This window comes from Chlorocebus sabaeus, chromosome 16 (genome assembly GCF_047675955.1).
Source record: "Chlorocebus sabaeus isolate Y175 chromosome 16, mChlSab1.0.hap1, whole genome shotgun sequence".
Taxonomy (NCBI): domain Eukaryota; kingdom Metazoa; phylum Chordata; class Mammalia; order Primates; family Cercopithecidae; genus Chlorocebus; species Chlorocebus sabaeus.
In genome coordinates, this window is record NC_132919.1 from 30,954,883 (window position 1) to 30,977,221 (window position 22,339).

At 38.8% G+C, this 22,339-nt stretch overlaps 1 protein-coding gene across 2 annotated transcripts in view; it reads right to left on the reverse strand.

Annotated features, from left to right (window-relative positions):
• Positions 1–22,339, reverse strand: part of MYO1D (myosin ID) — a 376,912-nt gene that overhangs the window by 142,403 nt on the left and 212,170 nt on the right. For both annotated transcript variants that reach the window (XM_008010998.3, XM_073004844.1), the window contains exons 18-20: positions 21,545–21,689; positions 20,911–21,015; positions 11,478–11,591 (exon numbers count right to left, since the gene is read on the reverse strand). In XM_008010998.3, the coding sequence (XP_008009189.1) occupies positions 11,478–11,591; positions 20,911–21,015; positions 21,545–21,689 (364 nt within the window). The remainder of the gene's footprint in view (positions 1–11,477; positions 11,592–20,910; positions 21,016–21,544; positions 21,690–22,339) is intronic.

The following is a 22,339-nucleotide window of genomic DNA, read 5'->3' on the forward strand; positions in this document are numbered from 1 at the left end:
AGCCACTCAGGGTCTGACATTAAGGGATTATATACTTTCCATTAAAGAGAACTAATAAATATAGTTTAAAGGATTGAGGGAGGGCCGAGGGAGTGAGCAGGCTAGCGCACACCAGCACAGGCGGTGCCAGACGTCAGCTGACTGCCTCCATTGAGGTTACCATGGAAACCCCTTCCTTTGGGACACTGCCATGAGGGTAGGGTGCTTTAGAAATGGTGATGGGGCGCAGACCGGCGGGCGGATGGATTTCAGCAGGGTTCACCCTGTACACATTACAAGGACAATCCATCTTCCAAACGAAATGATATCTTTCCAGCAAGTCACGTCAAATAGAGCAATAAAGCATGAAGTCTGGCATAATTACAGTCCATTTACCTTTACAAAACAGTCACATCAGTTCAGATAATTGTCTCTTTTCTCTCCCCTGCTTGCTTCATATTCTCCACAGAACTAAAGGAGGTATTTGTGTAATTAATTGGCTGCTTCCTTAGCCATCAAGCCCATACTGATAAAAAGGGACTATATCAAAACAACATTAATGGACAGATTCAAACATTCTTCAGACCAAACACTCAGGCAAAACTAACACGACTCAACAACAAAAGAAGGGTAAGAAGAATTCTAGCTGAGGCAAGGCTATATGTTTTGGTTTATGTGATCTCACTGAAAACTGGCGAACAGATTTTTTGTTTACGCAAATTAAACTCAATCTTGGCAACCTGCTCCATGGATGCTGGTTTGGGAGGACTAATGTCCACATGAACTCTAGTGGCCGAAGTGCATTTTTTCAAGCAACATGCTTCAGCCACGGGGAGCAATCTTTCCCACCAATTTATACTGATCTCTAGCATGATTTTCAAAGAGATTGTGATCAAAGCTTTGGACACAACATTGCTAATTATATAGGCTATTTCTTGCTTCTGTTTTCCATATCAAGCCTCAGCAACCACAAGTTCCCCAGCTTCAAAAAACATTCAAATTCTAACGCTACTGTCCCTGTAAAAATTTTAACCTTTCTTAACCATTTTAGAACTAATACTTTAATTCAATATTACATACAAATATAGCATAGTGACTCAAAGGGGATGACGCTAATTTGACAATAATGCAGATTCCAGTTGGCTGAAACCTTAACCTTAGTGTGCAATATTTATACATAGAAAGGGGTCACCTGCAACTTAATGTTTCATGTTGTTTACAATTATATGACCATGCCATTTGTGAGAACAGTGTTTGCTGAAAAGAGACTCAAAAACCTATCACGATTTCCTGTTTTGATCTTTCCTGTGTGAGTGACTAGAACCATCATTAAATGGTAAATTGACTGAATAATTCTTGCTAATGGAAGAGGGGAAAAAAGTGCCAAATTCATCTTTTAATTATGTTTGCTTAGGCTTACATAAAGATCAAGCTTTGTTTCCTGAAAACAAACCAACTAATGACAAAGAGTGGAGAGATGGTTCTCATAAAGATTCACTGATAATCCAGTGTGTACTGAGTTATATATTTTAGGATAAGAGAAAAATACATGATATAACTACATACCTATTAGAATGGCTAAAATAAAAAAAAAGACACTATCAAATACTGGTGAGGATGGGAAGTGACAGAAACTCTCATTCATTCCTGGTGGAAATGGAAAATGATACAGCAACTTTGGAAAATATTGGCAGTTTTTATAAAGCTAAATTTAGTCTTATTACAGGATTGAGCAATAGCACTCCTATTTACTCAATAGATTTAAAAACTTGTGTCCATACAAAAAACCTGCTTGCAAATGTTTATAGTAGCTTTGTTCATAGTTGCCAAAAAGTGGAAGCAATCAAGATGTTCTTCAATAGGTGAATGGAGAAACAAATTATGGCACCTCCATATAATGAACTATTTCTTGACTAAAAAAAAAATGTGCCAACAAGCCATGGAAAGACATGGTGGAACCTTAAAGGCCTACTGCTAAGTGAAAGAAGCCAATCTGAAAAGGCTACAATCTGTATGATTCTAATTATATGACATTCTAGAAAAGGCACAACTGTAGAACAGTAAAATGATTAGTGGTTCCCGTGGGTTCAGGGGAAAGAGGGAAAGGAATGAACAGGTTACGCACACAGGATCCTTAGAGCAGTGAAACTGTTCTGTGTGATACTGTAATGGTGGATACATGACACTATACATTTGCCAAAACCTACAGAACTCAAGAGCATCAAGAGTGAACCTTAATGTGGGCTACTTAAAAAAAATTAGGAGGTTGGGGGATTTCAGGTAGGAATGCAAAATGTGACAAGACAATCTACCTATATTAAAAGGTATGGGCCAGGCACAGTGACTCATGCCTGTAATTCCAGCACTTTGGGAAGCCAAGGCAGGTGGATCATGAGGTCCAGAGTTTAAGACCAGCCTGTCCAAGATGGTGAAACCCACCTCTACTGAAAATACACAAAAATTAGCCGGGCATGGTGGCGGGCGCCTGTAATCCCAGCTACTTGGGAGACTGAGGCAGAGAATTGCTTGAACCCGGGAGGTGGAGGTTGCAGTGAGCCAAAATTGCGCCACTACACTCCAGCCTGGGCGACAGAGTGAGATTTCATCTCAAGAAAAAAAAAAGGTATGAAACAATCTCACTGAAGAGGGTGGGAGGAAAAGGTGCTGACCTAGGTAACTTTGGAAATGAGTGGAGTGTGTAAGACTAAAGAGAAAAGGAAGTACACGTAGCACTGTATTCTATTTGATAAAGTTGTGCCTCACAGGGTACAGGTTAACAATTCTGATACTGCCATGCATGGATACTGGAAATGAACAATTAGGTAAATGGACAGTAGATGGTGCAAGCCAGGTTTCTCACTTTTGGACAGGGAATTTAAAGATAAGCAATGGGGGAAGGCTAGGATGATTAATGTGGTCATGGACTAGAGTGAGAGACATTAATATAAACTCATGTTTAACTTCACATAAAGGTGGTCACATATAAAAATATTTATAAAGATGTGTATATACACAGATTATACACATATATTTCTGTGCTATGCCAGCTGAGAGGACCTGCAAGAAATGAATCCCCAGTAGCAACAAGCACATCTAGTACTCAGATCTGTTTCTTTCTTTCTTTTTCTTTTTTCTTTTGTAGAGACAGTGTCTCACTATTTTGCCAAGGCTGGTCTCAAACTCCTGGGCTCAAGCAATCTTCCCATCTTGGCCTCCCAAAGTGCTGGGATTACAGACGTCCAGCCTAGTAATGTTCTAACACTGGATTAGGTGATCATTGCACAACTGCATAAATTACTAAAAATAACTATACCTTACAATGGGAAAATTTTATGGTATGTAAACACATTAGTTTGCTAGGGATGATATGACAAAGTATCACAGACTAGGTGGCTAAAACAACAGAAATTTATTTCCTTGGAGTTCTGGAGGCTGGAAGTCTAAAATTAAGATTAAGATGTTGGTAGAGTTGTTGTTCTTTTTTTTGTTTGTTTGTTTTCTTGAAATGGAGTCTTGCTCTGTTGCCCAGGCTGGAGTGCAGTGGTGCGATCTCGGCTCACTGCAAGCTCCGCCTCCCGGGTTCACGCCATTCTCCTCCCTCAGCCTCCCAAGTAGCTGGGGCTACAGGTGCCTGCCACCATGTCCGGCTAATTTTTTTGTATTTTTAGTAGAGACGGGGTTTCACCATGTTAGCCAGGATGGTCTTGATCTCCTGACCTCATGATTCGCCTGCCTGGGCCTCCCAAAGTGCTGGGATTACAGGCGTGAGCCACCGCGCTCAGCCGGTAGAGTTGTTCTTCTGACGGCTTCTCTCCTAGCCTTGTAGATGGCTGTCTTCTCTCTGTCTTTACATGGCCTTCCCTCTGTACCTATGTTCTAATCTCCTTTGAGGCAGACACCAGTCATACTGGATTAGGGCCCACTCTTATGATCCCACTTTAACTTAATTACCACTTTAAAGACTCTATCTCCAAATACAGTCACATTCTGAGGTACTGGGGGTTTGGACTCTGATATATAAATTTTTGGGGAACACAATTCAGTCTGTAACAGTTAATTATACCTCAAGAAAGCGGTTTTAAAAAGTCAATATGATGGGAAAAAAAAGGGTAGGGGTATGTGTGAATGGAGGTGCAGTGTGGACTAAAACAGACCAGAGATGTAACTACCAAGTGCCATATGATGGAATAATTTTACTTCTAGATATGTAAATGTGAACCTACATAGAATTCTGTTATTAAAAAAACAGGTTTAAAAGGCAGTCTTTGGCCAGGTGTGGTGTGGCTCATGCCTGTAATTCCAGCACTTGGGGATTTGAGGCTGAGGCAGGAGGATTGGCTGAGACCAGGAATTCCAGACCAGCTTGGGCAATGTAAGACCCCGTCTCTACAAAAAAATTTTCCAAGTTTAGCCAAGAGTAGTGGTGTGCATCTGCAGTTCTAGCCACTTGGAAGGCTGAGGAGACAGGATTGCTTGATCCCAGGTGTTTAAGGCTGCAGTGAGTTATGATCGCACAACTGCACTCCAGCCTGTGCAATAGAGCGAGAACCTGTCTCTCAAAAAAAAAAAAAAAAAAAAAAAAAAAAAGGCAGTCTGAACAACTGGGGAAATTTAAATATGTACTGAATATTAGATGATATTATGGAAATATTAATTTTTTTAGATAAGAAAATGGTATTGTGGTTATGAAGGAGAATGTCCTTATTCTTAGGAGATGCACACGTGTATTTCAAGGGTGAAGTGTCACAAGAGAGAAAGAGAAATAAAACACATATGGCAAAAAGTAAGCCCTTAGTGAATATAGGTGTGGGGCACAAGGGTGTTCCCTGTACTATTCTCTCAAATTCTCTGTAAGTTTGAAATTTTCATAATAAAAAGTCAGAGGGATAGAATTAGTAGTGAACTCTGAGGGAACAGAATGCTCTCAAGTTAGGAAAGATCTACTTATCAGAGATTTCCTTTATTCCCTTCCTTACTTGCTAACTGAAGTAGAAAATATATTCTCCTAAAGCTTGCACCCAATTATAGCTCCTTATAAGTGAGTGAGAAATGGTTAGTGTCTATCTCTGCTCCATAAAGTCTAGAATAACACATAACATAGATTTTAAGAGTTTTTAAAGTTTGGCATGGAGGAGGCCAAGGAGTCTGGTTATAGCTCATTTCAAATAACAAACGACAAGCCCTCTTTTAATAAGAGTAGCAGACTGGAAACCTGGGGCTGAATATGGCTTATAGACATGTTTATTTGGCTTGCAAGGCGTTTTAAAGTTAGTTTATAATACTTAACAATTAGGAGATTTTACATAAAATGCAGACTTCTGATTTTTCTAGGCAAATCCAAAGCTTTGGCCCACTGGATTCAGACATGGCCCAAACCTTCTGGAGCAGAGTGGCGGCTGCATATTTTTATATATATATATAAATAGGCAAATAGGAAGCTGTCCTTTCTGGCAGAATTCCTTTTACCACCATCCCCGGCTCTTTTTCCCTTCGTATGGTTGTGGCAAATGAGAGTGCTATGTTGGGAACAGGTAAGAGTGAAAGGAGGGTATCTGGGAATTTATTGTAATTTTTGAGTTCACAATACCTTTGTCCAACAGTAATGAAAACAGTAATTGGCACGAGGATATCTAACAGACCAATAGAACAGAGAATCCAGAAGTGGCTATGGACACTTGGTTTATGACCAATATGGCACTGAAGAGCAACGGGGAAACATGATCTCCCCGCGTAGCACACAAAAGCACATGTACCACAAATTACTATTTATGTAGTAATTTAAAAACATACTACCAAACTACTCATGGCTTACAGAGGAACCCACAATGGAAATCACAAAATAATTAAAACTGAACAACAAAGGTAGTATCACACATGTGAAGTTCGACTCAAGCCATTCTTAAATACAAATTTACAAATTCAATGAATTTTTAAGACTAAATTTAAAAACAAAACAGTTAAGCTCCCAACTAAAAAGCCTAGAAAAAGAACAACCTAAAGAATGAAGAAGGAAAAATAAGAGCACAGGTAAATGATAAGATCACAAAATCAGTAAGAGAGACAGACCTACAGCAAAACTGATCTTGGAATAAATAAGAAAAAGTACATACAATCAATATTAGGAACACAAAGGGGTATATACCTATAGGTACAATGAAGAGCTCTTCACTCTAGTGTTTCACACACCCCTCTCTTTAAGTATGCTGAAATCTCCCCAGGCTTGGGTGATCATTTACCTAATTTGCTTCACTTTCCTCTTTACTTACATCCTCCTCTTATCCCCCTTCATAGATAGCTTGCTTTCTTCTTCTTCTTCTTTTTCTTCTCTTTCTCCTCCCATTTTTATTAGGGTATAACATGCATGCCCTAGAGTGCACAAATCTCAAGTAAACAGCTTGATGAGTTCTTACAAAGGTATACATCTGTGAAACCCCCACCAGATCAAGCTATTACACATTTCCAGCCCCCACAGAAGGCTCCTTCCTCCCTGCTTATGTCTCTGTGTCTTTGCTGTTCCTTCTGTCTAAAATACTTTCCACCAAGTACACATATGGTTCATTCCTTAATTCCTTCAAGTCTTTGCTTAAATGTCAACTTCTCAGTGAGGCTTGGTCACCCTATTTAAAATTACAACACCCCTCACACGTTCTATCTTCTTTCCTGATTTTATTTTTTTCCCTTATCACCTTCTATGGACTACATCATGCATGTATGTATATACATATACACACATATACTTTTCCCCATTGGAAAGTAAATTCCAAGACTGCAGAGATTTTGCCTGTTTTGATACCTCTGTGTTCCTAATATGTATGTGGCTGGCACATAATGAACACTTAGTAATTATCTGAATTGAATGATTTAGTTATTGAGGGTGTGATCAGATGATCTGATGTATAACTGCCTAAAATCCCAAAGAAGGTAATTTCTAGACTGTCACTCTCTCTGACCCAGATGCAATTTAAAATCTCCCACCTCCTATCTACTTGAGGTCCCTTAAGTCTCTGTTCATTACAACTCAAAACGTAGCAGGAAGAAATGAGCACCAAGATGCTGCAAAAAGCAACTCTCAAGAGGGGGTGTGCAATTGGCTGCAGCACCTTAACAAGGAGGGGCAAAGGAGGATCACTCCACCCAGTGTGGAAAGCCAGCAGTTCATGGTCTGTAGGGAGGAAGATGTTACTTAACCTATCACTGGTGACCCATGGGAGATGGCTGGTGTGCCGGTTAAAGTTAGTTGCTGATTTATAGAAGTTCAATGCATTAGGAGATGTAAGGATAGTGGAATTGGGTGGGTATTTTTTATAGTGCATTAGGAAAACAACAAATACTGGTTCCATAGTGCGTGGCTGGAGGGAGTTAAGGAAACAGAGGAACCACTTTCTGCTGAAAGCATTCATGAAGACTACGTTCAGGAATGATTAGACATACTGCCAACTGCAACATCAGCTGACATTTCACCCATCCTGGAGATTCACGAGCACAATTTTAGGTCCTGTTTGACAAAGACTGGGATGCTGGCAATTGCAGGGGGAGTAGCTGGGAAGAATCAAGGACCTAGGATGCCTGGCCAGCCTGGCCTATTTGAAGCACTTCTCTTCTGCTGCTCCTTTCTGCTGGGAAAACCCAATGACCCACCCCAATATTCAGTGTGATCTGTGACCAAGGTCCAAATGTGGCTTGGGCCTAAGGATGACAGTCATAAATAGTGGAAGGAGGAGGGATCAGTTATACCCCAAAATGAATAGTAGGAATTATCCATGCCATACCAGAAAAAGTAAGGAAAGACTATGCATAGATTTGCAAGCATTTGGCATGAACAAAAGTACCGATCTGGATCACCCAGCATTGGTTGCTATGGTGAGGCCCTATCTGAGACACTGTGTTCAATATGTTACTGCAAGATGAAACTCTAATGGTTTGCTGAGTTGGCTGACTCAGACCTTAGCCTAAAGCTGACCCATGCTGTCTGGCAAGAAAGAAGTAACTGTGAGTAAGAAGACAGACAAAGAGAAAAAGAGAAAGAATGGTAGAAATGCAAAACTCAGGTTGTGGAGGAGGCTAAACGATAGCATGGTCCCTTAAAGCTGCCTTAAAACCTGATGGTAGCATTTCCTGGCTTTCCATGGGATTCGATTCCCTTACTACTCTGTGTACCTTCACTAAAATAAAAAATGGGGCCGGGTGTGGTGGCTCATGCCTGTAATCCCAGCACTTTGAGAGGTCGAGGCGGGCAGATTACGGGGTGAGGAGTTCAAGATCAGCCTGGTGAAACCCCATCTCTACTAAAAATACAAAAAAAAAAAAAAAAAAATTAGCTGGGCACGGTGACAGGCGCCTATCTATAATCTCAGTTCCTTGGGAAGCTAAGGCAGGAGAACTGCTTGAACCCGGGAGGTAGAGGTTGCAGTGAGCCAAGATGGCACCATTGCACTCCAGTCTGGGTGACAGAGCAAGACTCCGTCTCGAGCGGGGGGTGGGTGGCAAAGAAACATTACTTAAGAGAATGAGCTCACAGTCTGTCCTTGGAGCAAGAAAGAAATAACTAAAACAGGAAAGGAGCCTCTATAGAAGGAGAAATGAAAGGTGGAGAATGAGAGAAGTATGGATGCCCTTAGCTATGCCCTGTATGTTTTTATTGACTACTCTTATTTCTGAAAACTTTCCAATTTGATTTTGAACCATGATGTTCTCATAGTTTTTTTCTTTCCTAGAATTTAAAAAGTATAGAACTGAAGGGAAATTAGAGCTCATTTAGTCCATTAAAAGAGAGATGAGAAAATGGAGAACCATAAAGAAATTTCCTTTTTATTCCATTTCCTTCAGTGATTCTCTTTTTCCCACCATTTAACTGTGGATGTTTTTCAATAATCCACCCCCTTTCTCTCTCTTGACTCATAATTTCAGCCTCCAACTATACATGGGTCCACTCTTAAATTTTAAGTGACGAATTATTTCCCCCTCTCTACGATTAGGCTTCCAACTATCTACGGAGAGTATACTTGTAAGTTTCACCAAAACCTCAAACTCAATATGGTTAAAATTGAAATCACTTTCCTTCACCCCCTCCCAGCTTCTCCAACACTATTATTAGCATCATCATATCTTAAACTTTGTTTTTAATTTCAAAATATTTCAATCATACAGAAAAGTATAAATAATAACAAATACTCATGCCCCTATCATCCATACTTAATATTTCGACATACTTGCTTCAGACTTAAAAAACAATGATAGGTCTAGTTAGAAGTTCCCCATCACATCGAACTTGCTCCCTCTGAAAAGATGGCTGCCCTTCTGAAGTTAGTTCCACCCAGAAGCAGACCCTGAGACAAAGGCTGATGAGTATACAGAGTTGATTTGGGAGGTTCAGGGACACTGGCAAGGGAGTGGGGAGAGAAGGCAGCCACCACTGTCGGCAAGTTTACTCCTGCAGGGAAGCTCTAGGAAATGGTGTGAAACAGCCTGGAATTGTCTTTGCCAATGAGTGATGGAGATGGAGTATTTATACCCCACACCCATCACACAACGAGTGCGTAGGCACTTCCAGCCCTCTGTGAGTGAGGGCAAAGTGGGTCTGGCAGCCTGAGGGCAGCTTTTTGACAAAGACACTGGCTGCTGGAAATTAGGCTGGTATGCACAAATATGGTATGGGAATACAAGATGGTACGGGCAGGGTGCTGACAGCATCTGCAACAGGGTGTATCCATCCCATTGACGTTTTACCTTTACTACAGTAGTTAAACATTGTTAGTTTTTATGATGTCATGATATTATTAAGAACAATTAACAATGATAATGATGAAGATAAAGGGAAACAGTGACTATAAGTACAAACCAGTCAACGTGAACAAGGGAAAACAACTTCGGTTCCAAGAGCTGTCTAACTATTTATTGAATTTATATCATGTGCCTGATGAATCTCCCCTTAATAGAAAGCAAGGAAAAGGAACAAAACACATACCACAATTAATATTTTTGGTTTCATACTTCTTTAGACTTTGACAAAATTTGATTTCCTGCCTATCTACCTTCATCTCCTACTTCAAGACTGGAGGGTTATTAGGCTTAAACTGTGGCTGCAATAGAAGATTGTAAGTCTATATATAAGAAGACTATATATAATCAAGAGTTTTAGGGCTGGGTGTGGTGGCTCACGCCTGCAATCCCAGCACTTTGGGAGACCACAGTGGGTGGATCACTTGAGGCCAGGAGTTTAAGACCAGCCTGGTCAACTTGGTGAAACCCCATCTCTAATAAAAATACAAAATACCTGGGCATGGTGGCGTGCGCCTATAATCCCAGCTACTCGGGAGGCAGAGGCACAAGAATCACTTGAACCTGGGAGGTGGAGGTTGCAGTGAGCTGAGATGGTGCCACTGTACTCCAGCCTGGGGGACAGAGTAAGACTGTCTAAAAAATAAATAAAACAAAATAAAATAAAAAAGAATGTCTTATGATATCATTTTAGCCTTAGTTGCAATCTATTGGCCTTTCTATTGAAAGGAAAAAAGTATGTGTATGAGGGGGTTGGGTGAAGGGTGCATAGTGAAGACAGATCTCCACCCCATAGTCTAAATCATTCTAAAGCATTCAGCAAAGCCAGGAATAGTTTGTCTTCCTTGTACCTTATACCTAAAAGGACCCCTGACTTAGCAAAATAAAACTGTAAAACAATATGTTTCCTATTGCCTCTTGCAGCAACCAAAAGGATTTAAAATAATCTCTAAGTAATACTCCTCATAGTTCCTAGTATTAGACAAACACAGTCTTCCTTCTTCAAGAACTAACAGAGGAAAATCACCTGACACATGAAAAGATCCCATATTCCGGTAGGATCTTTCCGAAGAATCAGAATAAACAGTCACTTGTAAAGTAGACTCTGTTAAGACGGACAAATTACAAACAAACAAACAAACAAATAAATAAACTCGTATTGAGATTCAAGGAGATACCCCATGAAATTTCATATTTCAAATAAAAATGATGATGAAATTAGAAAACCATATGGTTATAGTAAACAATAAAGTGGACTTACACCAGAGATCACACAATCAACAACTAAATATGCGTCAAATATATGGTGAAGAGAATTCTGGAAGCAGCATACATTTTACATTTAAAAGAGAAAAAGTAATATTTCAAGTAATCCCCTACCGATTTTCTACCTAATTCCATTTCCATATAAAAACAAACCTTATGAAAACAAATAAGAAAATGCATTAAACGCCAGTGCATTTAAGCAGTGGATCAGGAATAGAGAAAGATCACAAAGAATCCGTAGTCCTTACACTTTAAAAAATGTCTGCATTTATCTCTTGGAAACTTTGGATCCTCCTTTTAGAAAACTGTACATTTCTACAAAACATATGACACATAAAATTTCAGGAATTCATGGGCATCCTAAAGCTCCAAAGAGCTTCAGTCTATTGACCTATTAGTGGTCCATGAGCACCAGGTTAAGAATCTTTATCCAGAGAGAAGCACAGAGGACTTACATTGTATAGAGGGATAGTCTTCATCACCTTGTACTGTTTAGTGGGATCCATTTTATATAGGTGACGGTCAGTGACAAAAATTGCTCTGTCTTCCACCTTACTAAATCGATTTACCTGTAAGAGAACAAACCAGTAAACCATAGTATCTCATCAATAATGAAATCAAGTTGGCTGATTGTGAAGACAAATTCTTTAATAGATATGAACCATGTATGGCCACTCTACTGGATGCAATAAAGATTTAAAAGGAGTAGTTGTGTCCAGATTTGTGGAATTTGGCAACTGAAATTTTACAATTGAATATGGAAAATAAGAAAACCACAGAATTAAAGGACTGAACATATGTAACTCAGACACCATCAAGTAAGTAAAAAGGTAAATCCAGAGAATGGGAGAAAAACTTTGAAAATCATACATCTGAAAAGGGACTTGTATCTGGACTATGTAAAGAACTAATAGAAATCAATTACTAAAAGGCAAATAACCCAATTATACAAAGAAATAATATGAAGCCCTTGGTTATAATAAGAATCTCAGACTAGTATATAGGGATGAGACAGATAGGAAACTAATAAGTAAAAATAATTTCATATAATGATATAAAGAAAATAAACTAGATAATGAGATTGGGAGAAATTGTGTGTGTGTGTGTGTGTGTGTGTGTGTGTGTCTGTGTAGAATGCTACTTTATTAGACAGAGGCTCATGTTCAGGTAAATTCAGAGAAGATTCACATGTTCAGGTAAATCTTTTCCTAAGAGCAGAATTAACCACAGGACATTTTATAAGTAAGTACTTAGCTACTTAGACTTGGGTAATAAACACATATGTATTTTAAAAAGATGAGGGTCTCACTCTGTCACCCAAGATAGAGTGTAGTGGCTCACGCAGTGAGTTGTTGGGACTACCAGCACGTGCCACCACATCCAGTTAGAGTTGGATACTATTTTAATCAATGTACCTAGCACTAAAAATTTTTGAACCACTACGATGTCATGTTTTTCAGTAACTAGAAGGAAAAAGAATGCAAACCAACCAAACAAACAAAAACTTAAAACGCCCTCCTCAACTAGAAGAGAAGGCATAGTTGTGATCCATATGCCCCATTCCCTCTTTCAAATTCTTATTTCCGAGATGCAAACAAAGAAGTTAGAGATCAATTTGAAAACTTGGTTAGCTTTGGTAGGCTATTTAGCTAACTAAATTAAGATTGGCAGGATGGAACATAGCAGGATATATTGCTATAGGGAGGATACAGCAAACTAAAATTTAAATTTTAGTTTGAATTTTATTCAATCTTCTCCCCTTTGCCCCATAGTTTTAGAAATCAGTCAATTCTCTAAGCATTTCCTTTATAACCAAAGCACATTTTTTCAATCTTCAACTTGACAAAAATGGTGTCTGTAATTAAGAGTAAGATAGAATCCATATGGTGGAATAATTATTACCCTTAGTCAAATAACTTTACGTAGCAACAGTTTTTGCTACAACAGAGGATTGTCACTTGTCAGAAAACTTGAAAAAGAGTGAGTGAAGAGCTTCTATAGCAGCATTTTTCTAAGCTGTTCTGTTCCAGCCTTATGTGAGGTTTTGTGAAAGTAAGGGTTCCATGGATAAGTTGGTTTGAGAAATACTGCAAACCACAACCTCCACTAGGGATATTCACATCCCACGAATATATTAAAGGCTCCGAGAATTCTGCACTTAAACAGCATGTTTAACCCAGTATTTCGAAAATACGTTTAACTATGAAACCCTTTTTCAGCACCTACTAATATTCAATAGAACACTGGTTCTGTAAAACCCGTGTTGAAGAACACTTACTATCACTTGTATCAATCTTAGAGTTCATAGAGAATATCTAAAATAGGCACTGAATAATAGCTAATCCCAGCTACTTGGGAGGCTGAGGCAAGAGCATTGCTTGAGCCCAGGAGTTTGAGGCTGCAGTGACAGCCTAGGCAACAGAAGAAGACCCTCTCTGTAAAAAAAAAAAAAAAAAAAAAAAAAAAATATATATATATATATATATATATATATATATATATATATATATATGAAAGAAAGGAAACAATCATAAGTAAAAGTCATGCACGTCATCTTTTGTGGAATCATGTTGAAAAACATATGAGTGTAGGGCAAAAGAACATGATTTTTAAAAACTCGTTACATAATTTCATAAGGTCATTCCAGAGTCGAAACAAGTAGGTCCCATGTGCTTTTTATATGTTCCCAAGTTAATCTAAAAACAACAAACAAAAACCTCAAAGCAGCAATTGTATGAAAACACTGTTTGGAACTATTACATTTTTATATGCAAAAAATGTAATTTCTAAAGAGAACACATCGCAAATCTTTACCTTCTGTTTCAGCAGCTTAAATTATCCTCAAAATATGAATTGAGTGGGAAGGACATCAGGTTACAAAGTAAAAGCCTTAGATTGCATTAATTTAGCTGTATCAAAATGGCAAAGGAAAAAAATTCTACATATAGATGGAAATTCCAGACTTATAATTATGGCATAAAAGCACTCTTTTCTTCCACTTAAATTCATATAGTAATAGAAAAACTAGATTATAGACTCAGCATTAGATAAACCCTCATCTTGTTTCTTCTATTATCCAAAACTAAAATCTTCAACCAAAGAAAAAAATGCCTAGCATTTGTTTTTCCCTAAACACTACAAGTGATCTCTGTCTTTAGGTTTAGTCAGTACCACGGGGGCCACAGATAAAAGATCATCTGGAGAGGCAGACAAGGAGAAAACACATTATGGGTGAAAGTAGCTATTTACAGAAGTCTTTCACCTCAAAGGACATTTTATAACGTGGTTAATGGAAAGTGGCTGTTTCAGAGAAAATCTAAGCATAAAGAAGAGGGCTTTACTGAAATCCTATCAAGTTTACCTTGGCATAGCCTTGGGATTGAACAGTTTCTAAAGTCGTATTTAAGCTACAGGGTGAACAAAGAGTATTTTGCTTTGAACTTGGAAATACAGGGACATGAATAAGAATGCTTCAGTTTTTAATCCAGCAGGACCCAGGTAAAGACATGTTCTCTGTCAGACATAAAATTGTCATTGCTGGAAAGATAGAGACATCAAGGGTTTCTTTAGTAAATGACCTAATTCTTAAAACCATCCTACTGTCTTTGATCAACTGCTCTGATTACTAATTTGATTTCCCAGCCGCTTGGTACTAAAGTATACTAGAGAGTGAATATGAGGACTCACTGACATGGTACATTCCTTTGTTATATTTACAAACTGACATTATAGCTTATACATTTCTTGCATGGGTGTGTGAATCTGGTTAGCAAAAGTCTTTTCTTGATAGTCTGATCAACTCTAGGTATACTTATAAAATAGAGTTTCTAAATCTCAGAGTTCAGAACTAAACTCTGGAGTGTGGTAGCCCACCCCAAGATACTGCCAGCAGTCTTTCCTTGATGACATTTATTTCATTCTAACTGTAACCAGCTGCTCTCTATTTTGTTAAAAAGCCTCTATCACACTGATGACTGGGCAGGTGGCTCATGCCTGTAATCCCAGCACTTTGGGAGGCCTAGACGGGCAGATCACTTGAGGTCAGGAGTTTGAGACCAGCCTGGCCAACATGGCGAAACTCTGTCTGTACTAAAAATACAAAAATTAGCCAGGCATGGTGGTGTGCACCTGTAATTCCAGCTACTGGGGAGGCTGAGGCAAGAGAATCGCTTGACCCAGGAGGCAGAGTTGCAGTGAGCCGAAATTGTGCCACGGCACCCCAGTCTGGGTGACAGAGTAAGACTGTCTCAAAAAAACAAAACAAAAAAACAAGCCTCTATCACGTTGAGTTGACCTCTTTCTTCTTCCTTATACTGTTCAAACACTGATTGTGATATAAGAAATATATATATATTTGCTCATCATCCCAGTTCCTGACACAAATCTCTCAAAACTCCTGTGATTTTATGAGTGATAGAGGTTATAGAATCACCTTTTGTTATGATATTTATTTAGTCTTAGTCCCAGATTCCCAACATAAGAGTTTCTATCTGCTAATCAGATAACTGGTGATTAGGAGCTCCTAGATAGTTTCAGGATTGGGGCTGGTTGCTAGAAAGACCAAGGCATGATTAGAGGGTTGGAATTTTCAGCCCCACCCCTTAAGCTTCATGGAAGGGAGAGGGACTGGAGATTAAGTTAATTACACATAGCCAATGATTTCATCAACCATGCCTGTGTAATAAAACCGCCATAAACTCAAAATTATGGGGTTTGGAGAGCTTTGGGGTTGGTGCACACATCCACATGCTAAGAAGCCATAATCTTTGCCTTTTAATTGCGGTGTGTTTAGACCATTGACATTTAATGTGATTATCAGTACCGTTAGGTTTAAATTTATCATTTTCAATTTGTTTTCTATTTGTCCCATTTGCTCTTTGTTCCCTTTTCCACATTTCTCTGCTTTCTTTTGCATTGAGATTTTTAAAAAATAATTTCATTTCTCTCCTTTGTTGGTTTATTAGTTATAACTTTTTGTATTGCCATTTTAGTGGTTCTTCTAGGATTTGCAGAATACATTTATAACATACCACAGTCACTCACTGACATTATATCACTTTATGGTATAAAAACCATACAATAGTATATTTCCATTTCCCCCATCTTTGTGCTATTGTTATCATAAATTTTACTTCTACATATATTATAAACTCTACGCTACTTTATCATTGTTTCCGTTTAAGTAGCCAATTTTGATTTTTCATTTAAAAAATTCTGGCAAAATACACATAACAAAATTCTCAATTTGGATCATTTTTAAGTGTATAGGTCAATGCTTCATTGGCATTAAGCACATTCACATTGTTGTGCAGCCATCACCACTATTTATCTCAAGAACTTTTAACATTCCAAACTGAAGCTCTATACCCATTAAACAATAACTCCCCAGTCCTCTCTTTCCCCAACCCCTAGAACTACCATTCTATTTTCTGTCTCTGAGAATCAGATCATTCTAGGTACCTTATAGAAGTGGGATCATACAATATTTATCCATTTGTATCTGGTTATTTCTCTTAGTATAATATCAAGGTTCACCTTGGTTGTGGCATGTATTTATGGCTTTTTATCCATTGTATGGCTATACCACATTTTCTTTTTCTTTTTCTTTTTTTTTTTTTGAGACAGAGTCTTACTCTGTTGCTCAGGCTAGAGTGCAGTGGTGTGATCTCAGTTCACTGCAACCTCCACCCGCTGGGTTCAAGTGATTCTCATGCCACAGCTTCCCGAGCAGCTGAGACTGCAGGCCCGTACCACCACGTCTGGCTAATTTTTGTATTTTTGGTACAGATGGGGTTTCACCATGTTGGCCAGGCTGGTCTCGAACTCCTGGCCTCAAGTGATCCACCCGCCTCGGCCTCCCAAAGTGTTGGGATTACAGGCGTGAGCCACCATGCCTGGTCTATACCACATTTTCTTTATTCATTCATCCATCGATGGATACTTCAATTGCTTTCACCTGTTGGTTATTATGAATAATGCTGCCATAAATATTGGTATACAGTCAATTATCTTTTAAAGACATTTAAGTAAGAAAAGACATGTATTTGTCTATGTAGCTACCACTTCCCTTGCTCTTCATTCTTTGGTGCATGTCCACATTTTCATGTGGTATAATTTTCCTTCTGTCTAGATGACTTCCTTTAATATTTCCTATAGTGTTTATCTTCAGATATGTCTGAAAAAGTCTTTATTTCACTTTGGTTTCTGAAAGATATATTTGCTGGGTATAGAATTCTAAGTTGTTGTTGTTTTTTCACCAGTACTTTAAAGTACTCCAGTGTTTCCTTACTTGCATTGCTTCTGACAAGAAATTGGATGCATCCTTTCCTTGTTGCTCCGTGTCTTTTTTCTCTTTATTACTGGTATTGAGCAATTTAATCACAATTTACCTCAGTATAGTTTACTTCATGTTTCTTGTGTTTAGTGTTTGTTGAGCTTCTTGGATCTATGCGTTTAACATTTCATCACATTTTGGGGAAATATCAGCCATTATTTTAGAAAATATTGTTTATTTCTCTCTTCTCCTCTCCCTCAGAGACTTCAACTGCTCCTCTATTAGGCCACAGGAAGTTATCTAACAACTTCCTGATGCTTTGTTTTAGCCTTTTATTTTTCTCTCTGTGTTTAATTTTGGGTAGTTTTTATTGCTATATCTTCAAATTCACTAGTTTTTCTTCTGCAAAGACTAATCTGCTGTTAATCCCATTGAGTATGTTTTTTCCTCCCAGAAATTGTATTTTTCATCTCTACAACTTCATGCAGGTCATTAAAAAAATCTTCCATATGTTTATTTAACATGTTCAATCTTTCCTCTAGCTTTTTGAAGATATGGAATACAATCATAATAATTATTTTAATGACCTTGTCTGTTAATTCTATAATCTATATCAGTTCTGGGTCAGTTTGAATGATTAATTTTTTTCTCTCCTTATGAGCTGTAGTCTCTTGTATGCTTAGAAACTTGAGTGGATGTCATATGTTGTGAATTTTACCTTCTGTGAGCGGGATATTTTTGTATTCCTATAAACATTTTTGAGCTTTGTTCTGGTTAGGTTACTTGGGAACAGTTTGATCATCTCTGGTTGTGCTTTCAAGATTTATTAGGTAGGATCAGAACAGTGTTTTGTCAAGGGCTAGTTATAACCCCCTACTGAGGCAGTCTCTTGTCAGTACTCTATTCAGTGCCTCATAAATCACAAGGTTTCCCAATCTGGCTGGTGTGAACAGGCACTACTTGCAACCCTGTGTGAGTACTGGGTATTGTTGCCTATAATCCTTTTGGGGTGCTGTTTCCCAGCCTTATTTCCTCATACACACATATGTATGTGCTGATCAGTACTCAGATGAACAAAGTGAACCTTCTACAGATCTTCAGAGTTTTCTCTCTGTGCAACTCTCTCCTCTCTGATACTCTGCTCTGCAAATTCTAGCTGCCTTAGTCGCTCTCTCACTATTGAAAAGCTTTGTCTTTGTCTACTGGGCTCTGCCTGGGCTTCCCTGCCTGCTCATCCTGGGACTGGAAAGTCTCTCAAGACAGAAAACTGGTAAATTGCAGGGCTCATCACCTCATTTTTTTCTTCATATTTCAGGGAACACTATCTTTCCTTGCTTGATGTCCACTGTCTTGAAAACCACTGTTTCACATATTTTGTCCTTTTCTCCCCACATATATCTTTTTCCCACTTTTTTCTTTTTTTGAGATGGAGTCTTGTTCTGTTGCCCAGCTGGAGTGCAGTGGCACGATCTCGGCTCACTGCAACTTCCGCCTCCTGCGTTCAAGCAATTCTCCTGCCTCGGGCTCCTGAGTAGCTGGGACTACAGGTGCATGCCACCACACCCAACTAATTTTTTTTGTATTTTTAGTGGAGACGGGGTTTCACCATGTTGGCTAGGATGGTCTTGATCTCTTGGCCTCGTGATCCACCTGCCTCAGCCTCCCAAAGTGCTGGGATTATAGGCGTGAGCCACCACGCCTGGCCTCTCGCTCATTTAAATAATATCACTGTATATTACTGTATACATATACAATTGATTAATCTAATTACCTATTGATAAATATTCACATTTTTTCCAGTTTTTCTGGCTGTTACAATGTACAAACCTGTAGATCTTTCTCTCTGGGTATCTGTGCAGATATATTTGTAGGGTAAATATGAGTTGTGGAATTCTTAGATTAAGTGGTATGAGAATTTTAAATTTTGATAGATATTGCCAAATTGTCCACTCTAAATTTTTAGACTATATCTTATACTCCTACCAAAAACGTCTCCTTATATCCTTACAAACATTGGTTATTATCAATACTTTAAAGACTGCCAAATTTTTATAGCTGAAAAATCATACTTCATTATTTTGATCTGAATAATACTGTAATTACTATTTTTTAAAAGATCTGAAATGAAGCACGTGTAAAATCACCTAAACTTGGGCCTTTGTAATGAGGTAATTCTTTGATAATTTTCTTAATTCCTCCTTTGTCTATTGCCATATTTATGTTACTGTCTCTTCTTGGATCAACCAAGTCAATATTTTTAAAAAATTACAATTTCTTTAATATTTTAAAACGTATTTGGATAATTCTACAAAATACTCTTTTAATGATAATTTCAATTCTTCTGTGTTCTTCTAAACAAGTATTTTAAGGTTTTCTTTTTTAAGACTATCTATGTCCTTTGCCTTCCATTTCCCAACTTCCATTTGCCCAACTGCTATCATCTTCAGGTAAATAGCAGCCCAAGTATCCTGCATGAGACAAGTAAATACATTCACAGCATGTAACTTTTCCCTCACCTTCCAAATCCCAATATGCCCTATTCCTTTTTTTTAAAATTCAGTTCTTCCTCTCCTAAACCCTGTTTTATGGAAATAATGTAGGTATAGGCCGGGCGCAGTGGCTCACGCCAGTAATCCCAGCACTCTGGGAGGCTGAGGAAGGCAGATCACGAGGTCAGGAGAGCGAGACCATCCTGGCTAACACGGTGAAAACCTATTTCTACTAAAAAATACAAAAAATTAGCCAGATATGGTGGCGGGCGCCTGTAGTCCCAGCTACTCAGGAGGCTGAGGCAGGAGAATGGCGTGAACCTGGGAGGCGGAGCTTGCAGTGAGCCAAGATTGCACTGCGGCAGTCCGGCCTGGGCGAAAAACAAGACTCCATCTCAAAAAAAAAAAAAAGAAATAATGTAGGTATAAAAAGTACTAAATGACCATTAAATATAAAGCAGATATACAGCTGCTGTGAAAGATACACATGCAGTGATATACATACAGCTGCTATGAAAGATACACATGCAGTGAAATACAAATCCCTGACTTCAAAGAGGTCCCTGCTATCTAGTGTTTTTTTAGTTCTGGTTTTAAAAAGAAATTGGCTGGGCATGGTGACTCAGTCCTGGAATCCCAGCCCTTTTGGAGGCTGAGGTAGGTGAATCACCTGAGATCAGGAGTTTGAGATGAGCCTGACCAACATGGTGAAACTGTGTCTCTACTAAAAATACAAAATTAGCCAGACGTGGTGGTGCATGCCTGTAATCCCAGTTACTTGGAAGGCTGAGACAGGAGAATCACTTGAACCTGGGAAGTGGAGGTTGCGGTGAGCCGAGACTGCGCCATTGCTCTCCAGCCTGGACAACATGAGTAAAACTCCATCTCAAAAAAAAAAAAAAAAAAGAAATGGTTATCACTTCCCTAAAGAAGGCTTTATAGCCTAACTGTAAAGTTGTAGTCACCTCAGCCATTCCTACAATGCCTCAGCACAGACAGGTCTGGTGCACCGATGATAAAGCTAGTTATGTACCTACTGTTATGTTTTATTATAGGCTTACTTAAGTGAGTTTCATCTGAATCAGTCTTTCCTGTCCAAGATCATCTGGTTCAAGCTTGCCTTACCTTACGGACATGACAGGAAAAGAGGACATTCATGTATTTGTCCTTCCGTTTCAATTCATTAGCAACAGGGACAAAAGTGCCTGAGGTCTGAGGTGTATCTGGCTTCTGAAAGAAAAAGGAAACAAGACAAAATGACTATGCTTAGCATTGTAGAAGGAAAGGCAGTCTTTCAGTGTACTGCTTTATAACTATCCTTATATAGTTTCACACATGCGCTCTTTATCTCCTCACCCCAGATGGTAAGCTACTAACGGCTGTTGTAACATCAAAGATCCTATAAAAATTGTAAAATAAGGAATGGGAAAGAGGATAAAGTGTAGGTCTGGGAATAATTAATATAAAGATAGTAATTAAAAAATCGTCACTGAATGATATAAGCAAAGGTTTAAGTGGTCAAAGGCCAGGTTATAGAGTGTATTTAATATATATGGATACAACACAGAGAACCCTTTTTAAAATGGGACAAACATCAAATACTGTACATTTAGAAGCAATAAAACGTTTTAGTATCTCATAGAAATTATTTAGTTTCTAAAGGTGTTTTATCCTTTCTGCAAATTCTCTGGAGAAATGTTCTTTTCTTTTTTCTGTAGAGGAAGTAGGAGTAGATTTCACTTTGTTCCTTTGGACTTACTGAAGCAAGATAGTTGCCCTCCCAGGCCCTCTGGAGCCCGAGGTCAGCCCTTTGACCCTTCAGCATTTCCATGGCTGCAACCTTTGCCCTGACCTGGGGCAGGTCTGAGGCAGGAATGCTCTTGATGAGCTGGGATGCTCTCCATCTACAAGTAAATAGACAACATGTTTAGACTTTAGAAATGCAATCACATGGATTCTCTCTCTCTTTTTTTTTTGAGTCTCCCTCTGTCTCCCAGGCTGGAGTGCATGGCATGATCTCAGCTCACTGCAACCTCTGCCTCCCGGGTTCAAGTGATTCTCCTGCCTCAGCCTCCTGAGTAGCTGGGATTACAGGTATGCACCACCATGCCTGGTTAATTTTTGTATTTTTACAAGAGACGGGGTTTTGCCATGTTGGCCAGGCTGGTCCTGAACTCCTGACCTCAAGTGATCTGCCTGCCTTGGCCTCCCAAAGTGCTGGGATTACAGGCATGAGCCACCATGCCTGGGCTCCATGCATTCTCAAAAATAACTGAAGCTGTCATTAAGTAGAATGAAATCAAAGTACTGGCATGCTAAAAAAAGTAAAATGCCTCCAAAATACACACAGAAGTTGCTAAAATACATATCATTTTATGTAGACAGATCTTTTCTAAAACTTGCTTTGGTGTTTGTGTGTTTTGAAAGCAACTAGAACTTAGTGATACATGGGCTCTCATAATATTTATATTTAGGGCATAGAAAATTGGATTCATCATTCATTCATTCGACGAAGGTTTTCTAGGTGCCTGCTAAACTCCCGGTGCTGTTCTAG